Source organism: Somniosus microcephalus, unplaced genomic scaffold (genome assembly GCF_052327205.1).
Source record: "Somniosus microcephalus isolate GS21.2 unplaced genomic scaffold, FLI_Smic_1.0 scaffold473, whole genome shotgun sequence".
NCBI classification, from domain to species: domain Eukaryota; kingdom Metazoa; phylum Chordata; class Chondrichthyes; order Squaliformes; family Somniosidae; genus Somniosus; species Somniosus microcephalus.
Genome location: NW_028225660.1, coordinates 196,477 through 215,493, shown reverse-complemented (window position 1 = coordinate 215,493; position 19,017 = coordinate 196,477). Strand labels below are relative to the sequence as shown.

General features: G+C 44.6%; 1 protein-coding gene across 1 annotated transcript in view; it reads right to left on the bottom strand.

Moving 5' to 3' along the window:
* Nucleotides 1–1,378: 1,378 nt before the first annotated feature.
* The window catches only part of LOC147081741 (fer-1-like protein 6), a gene marked incomplete at its 5' end in the record, with an annotated part of 213,804 nt that continues 196,165 nt past the window's right edge, over nucleotides 1,379–19,017 (bottom strand). Inside the window, 2 exons of the mRNA XM_085980729.1 lie at nucleotides 1,379–8,563; nucleotides 11,721–11,821. Of these exons, the coding sequence (XP_085836855.1) occupies nucleotides 8,383–8,563; nucleotides 11,721–11,821 (282 nt within the window). The remainder of the gene's footprint in view (nucleotides 8,564–11,720; nucleotides 11,822–19,017) is intronic.

The window sequence follows — 19,017 nt, the reverse complement described above, 5'->3', positions numbered from 1 at the left end:
TGGCTGCCATAGGTCCACAGATGTTTCACCCAGATGGTTGCTGTGTGGTGGTTTGTGCTCCATCGTGATGCTGGAGGTGGAGGTGGAGGGGAATGGGGATGGGGATGGTAATGCACCATCTTGCAATTCGCAGTGACAGTGCACTAGCCTGCATATCGCAAAGGAGATTCACTCCCTGGTGAGTGGATCTTAAAGCACAGGCTTAGATCTGTAGGGACTGTGGCTGAAAACACCACAAAGACTGTGGCATAGATGTCCTTAAACTGTTGCTGGAGAAATCAATTGAAATAAAAAAAAGTTTTTAGAGGGTAACCTGAACCTCTTGGTCAGGAGTTTACTGGTGTAAATCGTGCAGAAGAGAGTTCAATTAAATTTATAACAGCAACAGACTTTTGAAGAACACTTGGTGAGAATACGGTGTTAAGCCTTTTAAAAACAGACTTCCAAACTTTGCATATTATTTTATCAGTTTCGAAACTAGAAAACCCAATTTATAAAATTTAAGGAAATGCAGTTTTGATTTTTTTCCTGAGATTATTACAACTGTAGTAGAGTATAGTTTATTTTAAAAGTATTTACCTCATGTAATGTTTGACTGACCAGGTGGGAGATTTGATGCAACTCATTGGGAGCAGTTTTCAATCCAATTACTGTACATAGTCTCAGCTCTCCATAGTTACCAGTTATCTCAGTAGCTGTTTACTGTGCGGTTTATAGCTCAATGCTGCTTTCTCCCGGCTCTACACGCTGTCAATGGCTGCACGCATGGGCGTGCTTTAGAGAGAGCGGGAAGAGGAGCGGTGAGCTCCAAAATGGATGAGCGTGCATCAATTCAGCGTCGCACGCCGATTGACGTCACGCTCCTGGTAATTAAAATACTTGCGGCGAGTGCAGGCAACAGCAGCGCTGCCAACCTGCCCAATGTGGCGGCCACCGCATTCCGCGCCGGAAGTGGGCTAACGCAAGGCAGCCGCCAGTTTTTCTACGAAACCGGCCTTAACAGCCCGCATAAAAGCATCGAATTTCTGGGTCACGCTGTTTTATCTGACCATGGATTGAACTGCCTTTGTACATCACTGAGGCATATGCCAGGAATGTTCTCTGGGCATCTCCTGCTCAGCAACTGTAACTTTGGCGTGAATGAGTTTTCACCGAACTTCCACCAAAGTTATGGTGGTGGTGGAGGAGTAGACGTCACGAGGAACTTATCAATGAGAGTGATCTTTGAAATGCACATTCAGCAGCTGGTTTAACATTGGCAGCTCACAGAACAGCATAAAACAAAACCCTCACCTATAAGATATAGGTTTCTTCACTGAAGATATGATCACTGTTATTATCAATAAACTAAAGAACAGCTCAGTTATACAACGCAAGGTAAAGAACATTTTTAAATTTTAATGATTGATAACAAGCATTAAACAGTAAAATACTAAACCACCTTAAAGCTTTCAGATAAATATGCAGAGTAAATACAGTATATACAATTCCAATTAGAAAGATTAACTTTAGAATGAAAATGCTACACTATTTTGCACATTTAATAAATCACAGAGCAAACATTACAAAATAGAAATGAAAAACCTGCAGCTGGAGGAAATCTGAAACATAAACAGAAAATGTTGGGAACACTCAGCAGGTCAGGCAGCATCTGTGCAGAGGACAGACACGTTAATGTTTTGGGTACAAATTCTTCAAAATGTATTTGAAGAAGGGTGTGCACCCAAAACATAAAGTAGTCTGCCATCTCCCACAGGTGCTGCCTGACCTGCTGAATAGTTTCAGCGTTTTCTGCGTAAACATTACACTCATTTGTCAACTAAAACTAGGTGCAGGCAGGTAGTGCAGGGGTCCCCTGTGGACATCCCCCTCTCAAACAGATACACCACTTTGAGTACTGTTGGGGGGGATGGCTTATCAGAGGAAGGCAGCAGCAGCCAACTGCAGAGGGGTGGCTCTGCTGCACAGAACAGGAGGAAAAAGAGGGGTAGAGCTATAGTAATAGGGGATTCTATTGTAAGGGGAATAGATAGGCATTTCTGTGACCGCAAACGAGACTCCAGGATGGTGTGTTGCCTCCTTGCTGCAAGGGTCAAGGATGTCTCCGAGCGGCTGCAGAACATCTTGGAAGGGGAGGGTGAACAGCCAGTTGTCGTGGTGCATATAGGCACCAACGATATAGGTAAAAAGTGGGATGAGGTCCTAAAAGCGGAATATAGGGAGTTAGGAGGTAAATTTAAAAATAGGACCTCAAAAGGTAGTAATCTCAGGATTGCTACCAGTGCCACGTGCTAGTCAGAGTAGAAATAGAAGGATATTTCAGATGAATACGTGGCTAGAGGAATGGTGCCAGGGGGAGGGATTCAAGTTCCTGGGACATTGGAACCGGTTCTGGGGGAGGTGGGACCAGTTCAAACCAGACGGTTTGCACCTGGGCAGGGCTGGAACCGATGTCCTCGGGGGAGTGTTTGCTAGTGCTCTGGGGGCGGGTTTAAACTAAAATGGCAGGGGGTTGGGAACCTGAGCAGGGAGACAGAGGAAAGGGAAACAAGGATAAAAGCAAAAGATAGGAAGGAGAAAAACAAAAGTGGCAGTCAGAGAAATCAACGGTTTAAATCAAACGTGGCCACAGTAAATAATAATTCTAATAGGTCTAAGAGCGTTAAAAAAACAAGCCTGAAGGCTTTGTGTCTTAATGCGAGGAGCATTCGTAATAAGGTAGATGAATTGGCTGCGCAAATAGAGGTAAACGAATATGATTTGGTTGGGATTATGGAAACGTGGCTCAAGGATGGCCAAGACTGGGAACTCAACATCCAGGGGTATTCGATGTTCAGGAAAGATAGGCAAAAAGGAAAGGGAGGTGGGGTAGCATTACTGGTTAAAGAAGGGATTAACACAATTGTAATGAAGGATATTAGCTCTGATGATGTGGAATCTGTATGGGTAGAATTGAGAAATACTAAGGGGAAGAAAACATTAGTGGGAGTGGTATATAGACCTCCAAACAGTAAGGTGGAGGTTGGGGATGGCGTTAAAAGGGAAATTAAAGAAGCATGCAATAAGGGCACAGCAGTCATCATGGGTGACTTTAATCTACATATAGATTGGGCTAACCAAATTAGTAACAATACTGTGGAGGAGGAATTCCAAGAGTGTTTACAGGATGGTTTCCTGAACGAATATGTCGAGGAACCAACCAGAGATCAGGCCATCTTAGATTGGGTATTATGTAACGAGAAAGGATTAATTAGCAATCTTGTTGTAAGAGGCCCCTTGGGTCGGAGCAATCATAATATGATCGAATTCTTCATTAAGATGGAGAATGAAGTAGTTGACTCAGAGACTAGGGTCCTCAAATTAAATAAAGGAAACTACGATGGTCTGAGGAGCGAGTTGGGTAGGATTGATTGGGGAATGTCACTCAAAGGGTTGACAGTGGATAGGCAATGGCAAACATTCAAAGACGGAATGGATGAACTACAGAATTTGTTCATCCCAGTTTGGCATAAAAATAAAACAAAAAAGGTGACTCAACCGTGGCTAACAAGGGAAATTAGAGATAGCATAAGATCCAAGGAGAGGACATATAAATTGGCCAGAAAAAGCAATAATCCTGAGGATTGGGAGTAGTTTAGGATTCAACAAAGGAGGACAAAGGGATTAATTAAGGAATGGAAAATAGAATATGAGAGTAAGCTATCAGGGAACATAAAAACTGACTGTAAAAGCTTTTATAGATATGTGAAGAGAAAAAGATTGGTGAAGTCAAGCATAGGTCCCTTGCAGTCAGAATCAGGGGAATTTATAATGGGGAACAAAAAAATGGCAGACCAACTAAATACATACTTTGGTTCTGTCTTCACAAAGGAGGACACAAATAACCTCCCAGAGATGCCAGGGAACATAGGGTCTGATGAAAGGGTGGAACTGAAAGTAATCAGTATTTGTAGGGAAATGGTGTTAGGAAAATTGATGGGACTGAAGGCCGATAAACCCCCAGGGCCTGATAATCTACATCCCAGGGTACTTAAGGAAGTGCCCTAGAAATAGTAGATGCATTGCTGGTCATCTTCCAGAACTCGATAGACTCTGGAACAGTACCCATGGATTGGAGGGCAGCTAATGTTACCCCACTATTCAAAAAAGGTGGTAGAGAAAAAGCAGGGAATTATAGACCGGTAAGCCTGACATTGGTAGTGGGGAAAATGCTAGAGTCCATTATAAAAGATGTAATAGCAGAGCACTTGGAAAGCAGTGACAGGATCGGACAAAGTCAACATGGATTTACAAAAGGTAAATCGTGCTTGACTAATCTACTGGAATTTTTTGAGGATGTAACTGGTAAAATAGATAAGGGAGAACCAGTGGATGTGGTGTATTTGGACTTTCAGAAGGCTTTCAATAAGGTCCCGCATAAGAGATTAGTGTGCAAAATTAAGGCACATGGGATTGGGGGCAAGTTATTGACTTGGATAGAGAACTGGTTGGCGGACAGAAAACAAAGAGTTGGAATAAACGGGTCGTTTTACGAGTGGCAGGTAGTGACTAGTGGGGTACCGCAAGGATCGGTCCTAGGACCCCAGCTGTTCACAATATACATTAATGATCTGGACGAGGGAATTGGATGTAATATCTCCAAATTTGCAGATGACACAAAGCAGGGTGGGAGGGTATGTTGTGAGGAGGATGTCTTGAAACTCCAGTACGATTTGGACAGGTTGGGTGATTGGACAGAAACATGGCAAATGCACTATAATGTAGATAAATGTGAGGTTATCCACTTTGGTGGCAAAAACAAGAAGGCAGATTATTATTTGAATGGCAATAGATTGGGAGAAGGGGAAGTGCAAAGAGACCCGGGTGTTCTTGTGCACCAGTCGCTGAAGGTAAGCATGCAGGTGCAGCAGGCGGTTAAGAAGGCAAATGGTATGTTGGCCTTCGTAGCAAGAGGGTTCGAGTACAGGAACAAGGATGTCTTGCTACAATTGTACAGGGCCTTGGTGAGACCAGACCTTGAGTATTGTGTGCAGTTTTGTCGCCTTATCTGAGGAAAGACGTTCTTGCCATGGAAGGAGTGCAGCGAAGATTCACCAGGCTGATACCTGGGATGGCAGGAATGACGTATGAGGAGAGATTGTGTTGATTGGGCTTATACTCACTGGAGTTTAGAAGATTGAGAGGGGATCTCATCGAAACCTAAAAAATTCTGTCAGGCCTGGACAGACTAGATGCAGGAAGGATGTTTCTGATGGCCGGGGAGTCCAGAACCAGGGGTCATAGCCTAAGGATAAGAGGTAAGCCATTTAGGACTGAAATGAGGAGGAATTTCTTCACCCAGAGAGTGGTGAACCTGTGGAATTCTCTGCCACAGAGGGCAGTGGAGGCCAGTTCATTAAATATATTCAAGAAGGAGTTGGATATATTTCTTAAGTCTAAAGGGATCAAGGGATATGGGGAGAAAGCAGGGACAGGGTACTGAATTTGGATGATCAGCCATGATCTCATTGAATGGCGCAGCAGGCTCAAGGGGCTGAATGGCCTACTCCTGCTCCTATCTTCTATGTTTCTATGTTTAAAACTAGATTTAATATTCATTTTAAAAATTACATCACATTTATCAAACTAAGGTATAAGACGTGTCTATTTGGGTTTATTTTTGACAGCCTCCGGTGAAGGATCATACTGTACCTTGCTCTGATATGAAGAGGCTGTGAATTGTTTACGACTGACCGCGCCAGCTCTCTGAAAATTGACAGTAACTCAGCTGCAACCTGACATTTCATCCAAATCCTCTAACTCTGACTGGTTAACAAAGCTAATCACAATACTTTACAATATCTGCCAATGGACTGCTATCAAATCGTATTGTAGGAGTCTCTGCACTCCTAGCAAAGAATCTATAAACTCACTAGTAGTTAACAAACTGAGTTTAATGTACTAAAACTTTACAAAACAAGAAAATGCAGGAGAAGCTCTAAACAGGTCTATTCACTATCACTCCACATGAGGACTAGCTGGAAATGCCCTCTACCTCTGACGTCATGACGTCATCACGTTTCCCGCCGTTGGAACGTCACATGACCCACGTGATGACGTCATCGCGTCAGATCGCGATTTTGTCAATCTAGCTCTGTTTAACCAGAGCCAACATTAAAAGGTAATAAACATGATTAAAGGCAATTGTACCAGTCACTGTGAGAGTCTCTTAGTGGTTTTGCCACATAATGTTATTTCCAGTTACACGATCAATTCAATTTAGCAACCATTGCTGAGTGTGCAATTGCAGTAATTACTGCTTGACAAAAGTTTGCCAATTATAGTGGTGTGTATTTGCTTTATTCTGGCAGTAATGTGAAACTATCCTGAGCTCACTAGCATCTAAAATTCAGGAGAACTAATTAGCAAGAAAGCCTTAAGTGCTATTAACAGAATTTTTTTTTAAACTTTGCAATAACCCAAGACTGGAGATGGAAAATATTTTTTTAAATGTTATTGTTTAAACAATGGCAAGAGAAGTCATCAAGAGCGGTTAATTTTACATATTTTATCTATAAAACATGAATTAACAATACCATTGGAGCTGCATTAATGGTATTGCATATCCAAGCAAGATGAACATGATGGGCTCTGCGTATCCTGTTTCATTTCTATAATGTCGTAGTACTCTCAGTAGAGTCCAGCCCCCCTCACCTAAACCCTCAGCACTCCCACCAAGCTTGGGACGTTTTACTACGTTAAAGGCGCTATATAAATACAAGTTGTTGTTGTTAAGAGCTATAAAAATCTAGCTTCTTTCCTGGAAAGGAATCTGAATGCTTTTGAGTTGTGCGATTGTTTGGTGCTCCAGCCCACTCATTAAAAGCAAGTTAGTTCCTCCTAAAACATGGCAGCTATATTTCATTGTCTCCTTGGGTGCTTATACAGTTGCCTTCAGTTGCCTAGCCAAGACAGCAATCAAGGACGCCTCCACAACCACAAGGTCAAGGTGCTGTGTGATCCACTCAGGTGAGAACTTGTCAAAGTCGCCTAAGCTTGTGGACTAGGGTTTGGAGCTGCTTTACATTTAGATTCGCACACCTCATAAATGTGAGGCATTTTAACCTCTTCACTCAGCCTGATTGTTCCTAATGGTCATTGCTTTTCACATATATATTTTTTTGCAAATGTTTTTAGAGCCAATTTTAATATTTTTCTACATTTTAAGCTTTGATAATATCTCCCAATCTTTTTTGTTATATTTCTCTTCATTTTTCAGCCAATTGTTACCAATACTCTTGCTGGCTGAAAGGTGAATGGCCTGGGCCACCGTCTTCTCCATAGCTGCTGTCAAAGTGTTTGAGTCTGGTAGAGAGGTGGCATCGACAGACAGGGAAAATCTTAGTACTTTTCTGCACCCCTAGATTGATGGCCTTGCCACAGCACAGAGATTCATCTATCACCCCAAAATAAAGGTGAGTTCAAATCAATCTCAGCTGAGACGGAAATATTTTGTTCTCATGAGAATTTTACTACAGCTAGACTATCCTTTATCCGAAAACCTCAGGACCAGCCGTGTTTCGGTTTTCGGAAAATTTCGGATTTCAGAAGGTATTTTATAAGACTGGGAAATTTGTCGGGGGTGGGGGTCGGCGGGGGGTGGGGGTCGGCGGGGGGTCGGGGTCGGCGTCGGCAGGGGGGTCGGCGGGGGTCGGGGCCAGCGGGGGGTCGGGGGTGGGGGTCGGCGTCAGCGGGGGGGTCGGCGGGGGGTCGGGGGTCGGCGTCGTGCGCACGACTTACGCTGAACGAAAAAACTTTCGGTTTTTAGAGGTTTTCGGTTTTCGGAAGTTCGGATAAAGGATAGTCTACCTGTATTATAATTTTGTTTTCGCTAATTCTGAAATTGAACAACTCCTGTGCTTCGCAGATTCCGTTTTCCAGCAATTTATAAAACATGAGGCAATTTGAGTGATCGTCTTCAAGGTTACAACACTGAGCATCATAACGTGAGGTGTGAACAAATAGCAAAGCATAAAGAATGTTGCTTTCAACATAGTTGTCATTCTGGGACTAGTCTGCAAACAGACTATAAAATTACCTATTTGTCGGTTAAAGCAGAAATCTTTGCACTTGTATTTCATAAACACAGTGTTACAGAGTTAGGATCATATCTGTGTATTAATTTAGGCTCCTTAGTTCAATAAAGCAAATAGGAACCATTTTATCACAGTAAATCAAACATCTGCAAGAAACTTGCAAAGATTTCAGTATAAATAGAATGACCCATGAAACACATGAAACTGAACCCTGAAATATAGTTGATAGGCTTTGGTTGATTTAAGACAGTAATGTTGATCAGTACATTTGAGAGGAGTTCTTCAATTTCAATTAAAAAACTTTAGTTCATCCATTCACTATCCTCGTACTTATTGCACCAGGCAATGTGTAGAGCAGTATCGCAATAAACAAAAATAGGATTAGCAAAATTAGTCCAACAATGATGTGCTTCTTGTAGTTTCTCCAGATCAGATAATAAAGGCACTTGAAAGGGTTGATGAACCAAGAGAAGGAGATATCAGGACGGCTATAGGGAGGAAAGAAAAGCTTATTAAAACAGTTTAAGACCAGTGTGAGTACAGTGTTGATGACCCTTTAAAACTGAAATACTACAAATGTGCTTGTCGAGGGACACAACCCACTGCATACAAGCACAAGATGGCAAATGCCTAAACGTAGGGGGCGACTTTCTGATGTCCGAGGAGGCGGGTTTGGAGGTGGGAAAGGCAGGAAAACCAGAAACAATGAGGGTGGGTTTGGAACCCGCCTCCAACCCGCCTCCACGGAATTTTGCTGGTGCCAGTTTTGGAGGGCGGGAAACGGTCCCGCCTCCAGCTGCCCATAGCGCTTGTTAGGAGGATTAAATGCTCATTAAGGGCATCTCTAAGCCTATTTTGAGAGGCCCTCGTGATTTTTCAAGCATTTCAGCACGTTCCACGACCCTCCTAAACCACGCCAGGTAAACCTGTCGGCTTGACTAGTGGGTGGTCTCCTCACAGCTGCAGGTCCAACAATAGATCGTTTATTTCATCAGGGATTAGTTGCAGGTGCCAGAACTTTGCTTTAAAAAGTCTTTGAGCACTTTTAGCAGGCCTTCCGAAGTCGGAGGTGCTGCAGCTTGAATCTATCAACTGTGGGACCTCCTTGGAAGACCCTCTCTCCGCTTGCAATGAGCGCTTCCCCAACGGAAGCATCTGCAAACAGCATGGGATCCATTCGTTTTCTTTCTCCATGGACCTCAGATTTGGATGAGGAGCATCCACGGCAGCAGCAGAACCAGGCAGTTCAGGAGCAACAGCAGCAGGAGCCTCAGCCTCCTGCTCAGGCAGCTCAGCAGCAACAGCAGCAGGAGCCCCAACCTCCTGCTCAGCCACCTGATGCTGCACGGGGCAGAAGGCGCCAGCGCATTGAGGCACCTCACTGCAGGAAAAACCCCTGACAGAGGGTTTACAGACAGAAGATGAGCCACCTCAACATGAGTGAGCAGCAGTGCCAAAGGAGGCTGAGACTTTCGCGAGAGGTTGTCCGAGAGATCTGCGGACTGCTGCAGCACGATCTGGTGCCCAGAGGAACGGGTGGACACCCCTTACCAGTGCCTGTCAAAGTCACCACTGCACTCAACGTCTTTGCCTCAGGCTCCTTCCAGGGATCATCAGCAGTAGTTCCCAGTCGGCCGCCCACAGTTGTATCACGCAGGTTACCAATGCCCTTTTTGCTAAGGCCCACAATTACATCCAGTTCTCAAGGGATCAAGCAAGTATACCGCCTGTTCGGTTGGCTTTGCAAATATTATAGGCATGCCAATGGTGCAGGGCGTCATAGACTGCACACATGTGGCCCTTAGGGCACCCCATCACAACCCAGCTATCATTGTCAACCGAAAGGGCTTCCACTCCCTCAACGTACAGCTGGTGTGTAACCACAAGAAGGAGTTCTTGCATGTTTGCGCCAAGTTCTGTGGTAGTTGCCATGACTCTTTCATCCTGTGGCACTCTAATGTTCCTCCGCTTTTCTATCTGCCAAACCAACTTAACGGATAGCTCCTTGGTGACAAAGGCTACCCCCTGAAGAAGTTGCTAATGACACTGATCAGGAGGCCAGCTAACGAGGCTGAAGAGCGCTACAATGCCAGCCACAATTCAACCAGGTCCATCATCGAGCAAACCATTGGGTTGTTGAAGATGTGCTTCCGTTGCCTTGACCAATCAGGGGGAGCCCTGGAGTATACAGCATACAGGGTCTCCAGAATAGTCATGGTCTGTTGTGCACTGCACAACATCGCACAGCGTCATGGCTTGCAGCTTCCTGATGAGCAAGTGGCTCAGTTCCAGCACTCCTCAGATGAGGAGGAGGAGGAGGAGGCTGAGGAGGAGGAGGATCTGGAGGAGGAGGAGCAGGACGAGGAGGAGGAGGAGCAGGAGGAGGTCAGAGTGCTGGTGTATCGACCAGCAGCAGTGGCAGCACGTGAGCACATGGCTGCCCAGGATGCAAGGGATGAACTTATCCTGGCTAGATTTGCATAGGTTGCCCAAGTTGACACATGTCCTTGGCTCCATCCAAAGACATCATTGACAATGGACATCACTCTCTGGCCTCCTATCACTCAGGCCACCAACCTGACAACACAAGTATGGCGGAGCCCGCAATGTGGAGCTGCGTATTATATCGCCAACATTTTGGCATCAACTCATTTTAATGCTTTCCAACAGGGATGGCATTTCATCAATACACAGAAACATTCTCGCAATCTGCACACAGATCTGGAGGTTATATCCTTTGCCAGCTGTACCCACACAGCCTTGGTTTCTTTGGGAGGCCTCTTCCTCCCAGATGAGTGGAAGAGCACCTTCCTGCTAGCTGTCACCCCCTCAAACAACATTTGCAGCGCCTCATCCGAGAGCCTCGGGAGGCCCTTGCCTTGGAATTGACGTAGTGATTTCTCAGAATATGTTGCAGGTGGTGCAGCATAGGCAGAAATCCTGTGGAATGAGCCAAGGCAGCAAGAAGCCATAAAATCAGACTGGGAAAGTGATGGCAGCAGAGGTGAGTTTCAGTCCCAAAACACTAATTGACCAAGGGCATCCCACACCTCTGAAATCAAGTGGCCAATCATGGGAAAATCGCAATTTTTTGAAAACTATCTGTGGAGGTGAGTTTCAAACCCACCCAAACCGAAAGCCGCCTCCATCTCGCCTCCAGTGAGAAAATCGCCCCTGACAAGCAGCAATAACTTTATAATCAAAACCCAATAAGTACTATGGTGGAGAGTTTACAATGTGCTGATCTAATAACTACAGGCAATGTTAATGTTAGCATTAAGTAAATTGAAGTGACCTCTAATTGTTAAGAAACCACTTAGGTTAAAGTTGGAGTAAAACCTGTACAGTTCAACAATATTTAACTCAACCCAGTCCTACGCGCTTACCAAAATGTAACCTTTGGCTAACAAGAATTTATGCAAATTTGGTGGATTTTTTCCAATATCCTTAGCTAATGATATTGCATAAGGAACAAATTAAGATAAATTCAATATAATGAAAATATATATTTATCAGAACAAACATGCATGCTCGTGTTTCAATGGTGAGTGAAAGTGGCAAGAAAATTTGAAAGTGCAGATCAAATCACTTGAAACCCCCAGCTTCTATAACCTTCACCCAGTTCAGCAGTGAAACCAAACTTACTTGGGTTTTTCCAGTGGTTCTGGCTCTTTGCGACCAGAGCCAACTGGATTCTTCTCAGCCTCTTCGGCAGTAGCCAGGTGGAATTCAGCTTCAACCTTTCCCTAAATTAGTTGTGTAGAAATCATGAATAGCAGCACATACGACACTTGTGAGCAAAAAATACCATGAATAACAAAAGTACAAATTTTAGGTTGAGAGCGTTGATCAGTGCAGAATGGCTGTTATTAACAGGTGTATTTTAATTTTAAAATGCATCTATTAGTAGATTAGAATTTGATTAATTGTCCCACATCAAGAATGCTCTTCTAACACATCTCCTGCACTCCTGACAAGATAAAAGGAGAATCTTGTTTGTTTGGCAATCCTCTGTCACCTCTAACCTCCAACTTCTGCGTCAGCTGTGGCTCAGTGGGTAGCACTCTCTAGGTGGGAGGGGCTAGGAATGAGCAGGTGTTACTGGTTGCCTGGTTGCAGCAGGGAGTTGGAGTGAGTTTGTAAAAAGTTGGTGGTGGTTTTTGTTTTCAGGTTTTAGGGCCTTTTTGGCCCATAAACAACAGCCAGATGGCTGCTGAGGGGTCCGGAGTGCCGGGCCGCTCAGGGGACAGTGTTCGCAAGATGAATTTAATTAGGGGAGAAACTGTCGTCGGAAGGGAAAAAAAAAGGCCCAAAGATTTGGGCCGGGACCCCAGGAAGTTTGGAAAAGAAAACACGGTGGTGGTTCAGTGCGAGGATAAGGAGATACGAGCTTGGGATATGATCCAAGCAGTACATGAGGACTGTGGCGAGGGAAGCTGCTTTGCCTGCCGACCAAAGCCGAATGTTGGGTTTGAGGTGACAGTCAGTGGCCGAGGGGAGGTGGAAAGACTTTTACTCAGTTTGAACGTTGGCGATAAGTTCTTGGAGGTATCTCTGCTATATTCGGAAGAGGTCGTGGTCTCATTCTTAAACTTGCCAGTTTATATTGAGGACGATGTGCTAATCAAAAAGTTGGAGTCGTGGGACATTAAAATTTGCTCAGCAATAAAGAGGAGATACTATCCAGGAACACAGGTAGCAGATGGAACCCGTTACATAAAGGTGCGGTTCCCAAAGGGGGTAAAGTCATTACTGTACAGCATGAAATTCTAGACAATGGAAGGAGTGCAGTACTTCCGAGTACTGCATGATAACCAAGTAAAGGTTTGTTATTATTGTCTTGGACACGACCATCTTGTAAGAAACTGTCCAGACTTGTACTGTTATAATTGCAGAGAGTCTGGATACATCGCTCGGAGCTGCAAAGTGGAGAGCTGTGTGGTGTGTCACAAAGGCCCCACCCACTGTGAGTGTGAGGCAGAAGGAAGCTCTATGAGTGACGAGGAGATGGGAGAAGGAGCAGGAGGTGTGAGTGGAATGGCCGGAGGAGCGGAGCAGTCGGAGGGCACAGCTGGTAAATTGAAGGAGAAAAGAGCACAGGAAGAGGCAGAAAATTGCGGAGCAGAAAACAGGATGGAGATGGTGGAAAACACACCAAGTACAGTGGAAAAGAACAAAGACAGCAGCGGGCAGCAAGGGTCGAGTGCAGACTCGAGCCTTAATACGGTTCAGCTCTCCTTAAAGAATCTGGTGTCCGCGGGGGGAGAGGAGGCAGGAGCGGGGTGCGTGATAAATGTAAGTACTCCAAAGAAAGACGGGGAGTCGGACATCTCGGTGAGCAGGAGGAGCCAAGACAAGGAGAGGGTGCAAGAGGCAGGAGCCTTAAAGGGGCAGCAGGACGGGAGCGGCGAGACAAAGATGCCAGAAGGGAGCAATATAGGTGCACCATTGTCCCAGAGAGAGAAGGATCAGGGAGCAAGGGTCAGCGGTGGAGATGAGGTCGAAGGGAGTGACGCTGTTGGAGAAACCGCGATAGCAGGAAGACTCTCTATGGGAGATGATGTATCTGATGGGGAGCAGGCACAGAGGGATACAGAAGAGCTTAAGAGTGAGGAATTAGAGGGGGACAGAGACATGGAAGTGGGGGGTGTGGTGGCATCATGTGGAAAGAGAAAGGTTAGTGAGGGGCAGAAGGAGGGAGAAAGGGCAGCTCCTTGGCCCAAACTTAATGCAAGGAAGAGGCTGAAACAGCAGGGAAGGTTCAAACAGGAGGTGAAAAAGAGTCGGAGGCTGCAGGAAAAAGCAACAGCTAGCCAAAAAGTTGGGAAGGAGCATCAGAGGAGGGAAGGGCCAGAGATTAAATGATGGGGAGATTATCAGGCATACTTCCCTTCTTTGGAGCCATGATTACATTGGTCTCGATTAATGTGAACGGACTGAGGGGTGAGAAGAAATTGCAGCAGTTGTTGCAGGGTTTTAAAGGCAGGGACTTGTTGGGGTCGATTTGCATTGACCCGTGGAGTCGGGATTGGAGGCGTGCGGGGGGTTAAAGTCCCGAATTCGGGGGTCCCGACACCATCCCACCCCCAACCCGCCTCCATGTAAGTTTCAAAGGAGGCGGGTACCCGCCCCACACTGGGACCCGCCTACCCGAGGCGGGAAGGGATTAGTGCCAATTAACTGCCTGTTAACAGCTAGTTAACAGGCAGTTTTTAGCCTAATCCCTATTTTGAATGTTGAAATGTGGGATTCCTGACGGCTCCAAACCACGCCAAGTTACAGGAGTCGGGCCGTCGGGTTGAAGGACTTGGAGGGGTCGAGATGTCGGTGTACAGGTGAGTGATGGGTGCATGAGTGCAAAGGTAAGTGTGTTTGGTGTGTGTAAAGAAGTTTAAATTACCTGTACTTACCTTTACAGCCTTCCTTCCTTTAGGTTCGGGGAGTCCATCATCTCACCGGCACAGAAAGCAGTATGGCTGCGATCTGTCAAAAGTTATAGCCTGCAGCTTTCTGTGCCAGTGAGATTTCTAATTGAGTCTGTGTAGAAGGACTCAGGTTAGAAGTAAGACTGTCAGTGTTTGACAGCTTCAAACAGCTGTGAAACTCTGATATTTCATCTGTCAAAACACCTTGACAGATGAAATTTCAGTCTGTGACATCACCTGTTGCCGGGTGGCCCTTAATTGGCCTGCTGAGCCCGCTGGGCAGGCTCAACAAGGTCAATCAAGTTAAAATCATGTGGATTGGCCGCATCTCGATGGAGGTGGGACTACAACCCCGAAAGTTGTAGTCCCGCCTCCAACCCGACTTCTGAATGAAAATCACCCCCGTTGTGTCTGCAAGAAACCTTTTGGGATGAGGATATCCTAGAAAGAGTTCAGAAGGTTTGGAAGGGAGAGGTGTTTGCAAGTTGTGCAAACAAAAACAGTAGAGGGGTGGCTGTTTTGGTGAGTCCGTCTCATGAGTTTTTATTGAAGGTTTAGGAAGCATTTGGTTTCGGGGAAAATTTCAATAAAATGTTTTTGAAATCGATTAAACTTCTCCCTAGGTTTTATAAGGGGGTTGTAGAGACTTGGGCCCACTTTTTAAAAAGTGTGCAGTTTATGCCCAAGGGGCCTGAGGAATTTTTAGAACAGCCCTTATTTTTGAACAGGTGGGTCAACATCGAAGGAGAGGATTTATTTAATCAAGCTTTTATAAAAGCTGGTATTATATGTGTGAAAGATGTATTATACGAGGTAATTCCAGGTTGGTTGCCGGAAGCGATAGTGAGGGACATGGTGTGGGAGGAGGATCAGGAGGTAGAGGAAAAAGCAATAGGGATCATGTATGAGAAGATTGTGAGGGCAATGCCACAGGATTGGATGGAAGAAATAAATGCGGAAATCTCCAAAGGAAGTAAAATGCGTCCCGCTTTTCCATGCTTTCTGCTGGAGAAAGGGGGAGAGTTGGTCCAATTTGACAACAGTAATACTCGAGATTTCTATGAGGTATTTAGAGATTGGAGATTCAAGACACCTGCTGGTCAGGAGTTTTGGCAGAGTATATACCCACAGCTGGAATTCAACAGGATTTGGGAGGGAGTGTGGGCGAATTTTAAATGTCCAGAGTGGATTGAACTGGATTTCAAATTGGCTCATAACAGGATTTTTACCATGACGGTCTTGTGCAAGGTTGGACGAGTGGAGCCGGCAACTTGCCCAGTGTGTGGGATACGGGATGAGACTCTGTCCCATTTACTGGTGTTATGTCCACAGTTAAATGATTTTAAGTACTATGTTCGACAGTTGTGTGAAGCTTTTTTGCTGGGTGGGGACTGAAGAGCAAGAATGGGAATCCTGTGGGACTCAATTTTGAGATGGGGATTGCAGGAGAGTCTGCCTGAGTCTAGCGGAGCGGCAATTAATTTAATGTTCAGTTTGGCTAGATTCGTGATTGTGCAAAGAAGGAATGCTCTGTTTTTTAAGGGGAGGAGAATCAATCTGAAAGAGTATTTTAAATACAAGCTAAAAGATCATTATAAGGCTCTGTGGATGTTTTATTCAGAAAGGAATTTAAAGATAGTATTTTACAATCAATTTTTAAAGCACAATTGATTAATATATGTTACAGGAGACAAATTAAACTTCAGGTTTTGATGTTAAAATGTGGTGGCAGAATGGCTGTGCAGAGCAACGGAATGGAATTGTATGATACAATGAAATGATCACGATGTTGTAAATGTTCTTAATGTTCAATAAAGTATATTAATAATAAAAAAAGTGGGTAGCACACTCGCCTCTGAGTGAGAAGGTTGTGGGTTCAAGCCCCACTCCAGAGACTTGAGCACGAAAATCCAGGCTGACACTCCAGTGCAGTGCAGAGGGAGTGCTGCACTATTGGAGGTGCCATCTTTCAGATGAGACGTTAAACCGAGGCCCCGTCTGCCCTGTCAGGTGGACGTAAAAGATCCCATGGCACTATTTTGTCCTGGCCAATATTTATCCCTCAATCAACATCACTAAAACAGTTTATCTGGTCAGTATCACATTGCTGTTTGTGGGAGCTTGCTGTGCGCAAATTGGCTGCTGCGTTTCCCACATTACAACAGTGACTACACTCCAAAAGTACTTCATTGGCTGTAAAGTGCTTTGAGACGTCCAGTGGTTGTGAAAGGCGCTATATAAATGCAAGTCTTTCTTTCTTTTACTCTCTTCATTACAATCCTTCTTTATTTTAATCAATTACTACTCAGACTGTTCCTCTTAAACTCCAAATCTGCTATCCTATATGCTCTTTCCGCTTCCCTCCATCCTCACTGTGTTGAAATCGAGACTTGTCACCACATCTTCTACAATGACTCATACTATCCTCCGATGGTGGATCTTCTTCCCTCCCTCAGTTTTCCCTCCTTTCTATAATCAATACATTTAAAAAACCCAAACTCTGGGTCACCTAATGGTTACTTATTGATTTATCACATTTTCTCGCCAACTTTTTCACCCTCGGTGATTTTCTGCACCATAGGCCCAAGCCCTTGATCTGTGTTTCTCAGTAACAGAAACCAATGCTGTTGGCCAAATGGTTAGCTAATGGTCATGAATTAAAATGTACTGGCACAAATATTCTTCTTAGGGATGGCCATCGTGCAGTCTCAACCAGTTAGTTTTCCCTGTTCCAATGAAATTCGGCTGGAGTCTGCTCTATAGAAACATGTTATTGCGGTTAGGAAATGGTAGGATATGTAGAGGATACCTAATGGGAGACAGTGGGCCATCTCGCTTATTCTATGAATCAGGAACCCTTAATAATTCAAGAGTGAGTTTATGACGATTTTCTTCATGAATTAAGTAAACTGGATTTACACAATTCCTTGCTGTGTATTTTTCCCATAAGTGTTTTATTTTAAATTTAATTTTACTCACTATTATTACAAGCATGTCAAGGCTTTGGAGAGGGTTTAGAGGAGATTTACTAGAATGGTACCAGGGATGAGGGACTTCAGTTATGTGGAGAAATGAGAGAAGATCGGATTGTTTTCTTTAGAGCAGAGAAGGTTAAGGGGAGATTTAATATAGGTGTTCAAAATGTTGAGGGGTATTGATAGAGTACATAGGGAGAAACTGTTTCTACGGTCATAGGGTCAATAGCCAGAGGGCACAGATTTAAGATAATTGGCAAAAGAACCAGAGGGGAGATGAGGAGAATTTATTTTTATGCAGCGAGTTATGATGATCTGGAATGCATTACCTGAAAGGGTGGTGGCATCAGATTCAATAGTAACTTTCAAAAGCAAATTGGACAAATACAGGAAAAGGAAAAATTTACAGGGCTACAGGGAAAGAGCAGGTGAGTGAGATGAATTGGATAGCTCTTTCAAAGAGCCGGCACCAGCACAGTGGGCTGAATGGCCTCCTCCTGTGCTGTATGATTCTAGGTAGGATGACTTAATACTCTTTCTGACAAGGTCCCACATGGCAGGCTGGTCAGAAAATTTAAAGCCCATGGGATACAAGGGAAAGTGGCAAGTTGCATCCAAAATTGGTCAGTGACAGGAAGAAAAGCATAACGGTCGATGGGTGTTCTTGTGACTGGAAGGCTGTTTCCAGTGGGGTTCCACAGGGCTCAGTACTAGGTCCCTTGCTTTGTGGTATACATCAATGATTTAGACTTCAATGTAGGGGGCATGATTAAGAAGTTTGTAGATGATACAAAAATTGGCCGTGTGGTTGATAGTGAGGATGAAAGCTGTAGACTGCAGGAGGATATCAATGGAGTGGTCAGGTAGGCAGAAAGGTGGCAAATGGAATTCAATCCGGAGAAGTGTGAGGTAATGCATTTGGGGAGGGCTAACAAGGCAAGGGAATACACAATACGTGGTAGGGTACTGAGACATGTAGAGGAACAGAGGGACCTTGGAGTACATGTCCACAGATCCCTGAAGGTAGCAGGACAGGTAGATAAGGTGGTTAAGAAGGCATACAGGATACATTTCTTTATTAGCCAAGGCATAGAATACAAGAGCAGGGAGGTTATGCTTCAACTGTATAAAACACTAGTTAGGCCACAGCTAGAGTACTGCATACAGTTCTGGTCACCACATTACAGGAAAGATGTGATTGCACTAGAGAGGGTACAGAGGAGATTTATGAGGATGTTGCCGGGAATAGAGAGTTTTAGCTATGAGGAAAGATTGGATAGACTGGGGTTGTTTTCTTTGGAGCAGAGGAGGCTGAGCAGAGATTTAATTGAGGTGTATAAAATTATGAGGAGCCTAGATAGAGTGGATAGAAAGGACCTATTTCCCTTAGCAGAGCGGTCAATAACCAGGGGGCATAGATTTAAAGTAATTGGTAGAAGGATTAGAGGGGAGTTGTGGAGAACAATTTTCACCCAGAGGGTTGGGGGGGTGGGTGGTGGGAGGGGTCTGTACCTCACTGCCTGAAAGGGTGGTAGAGGCAGA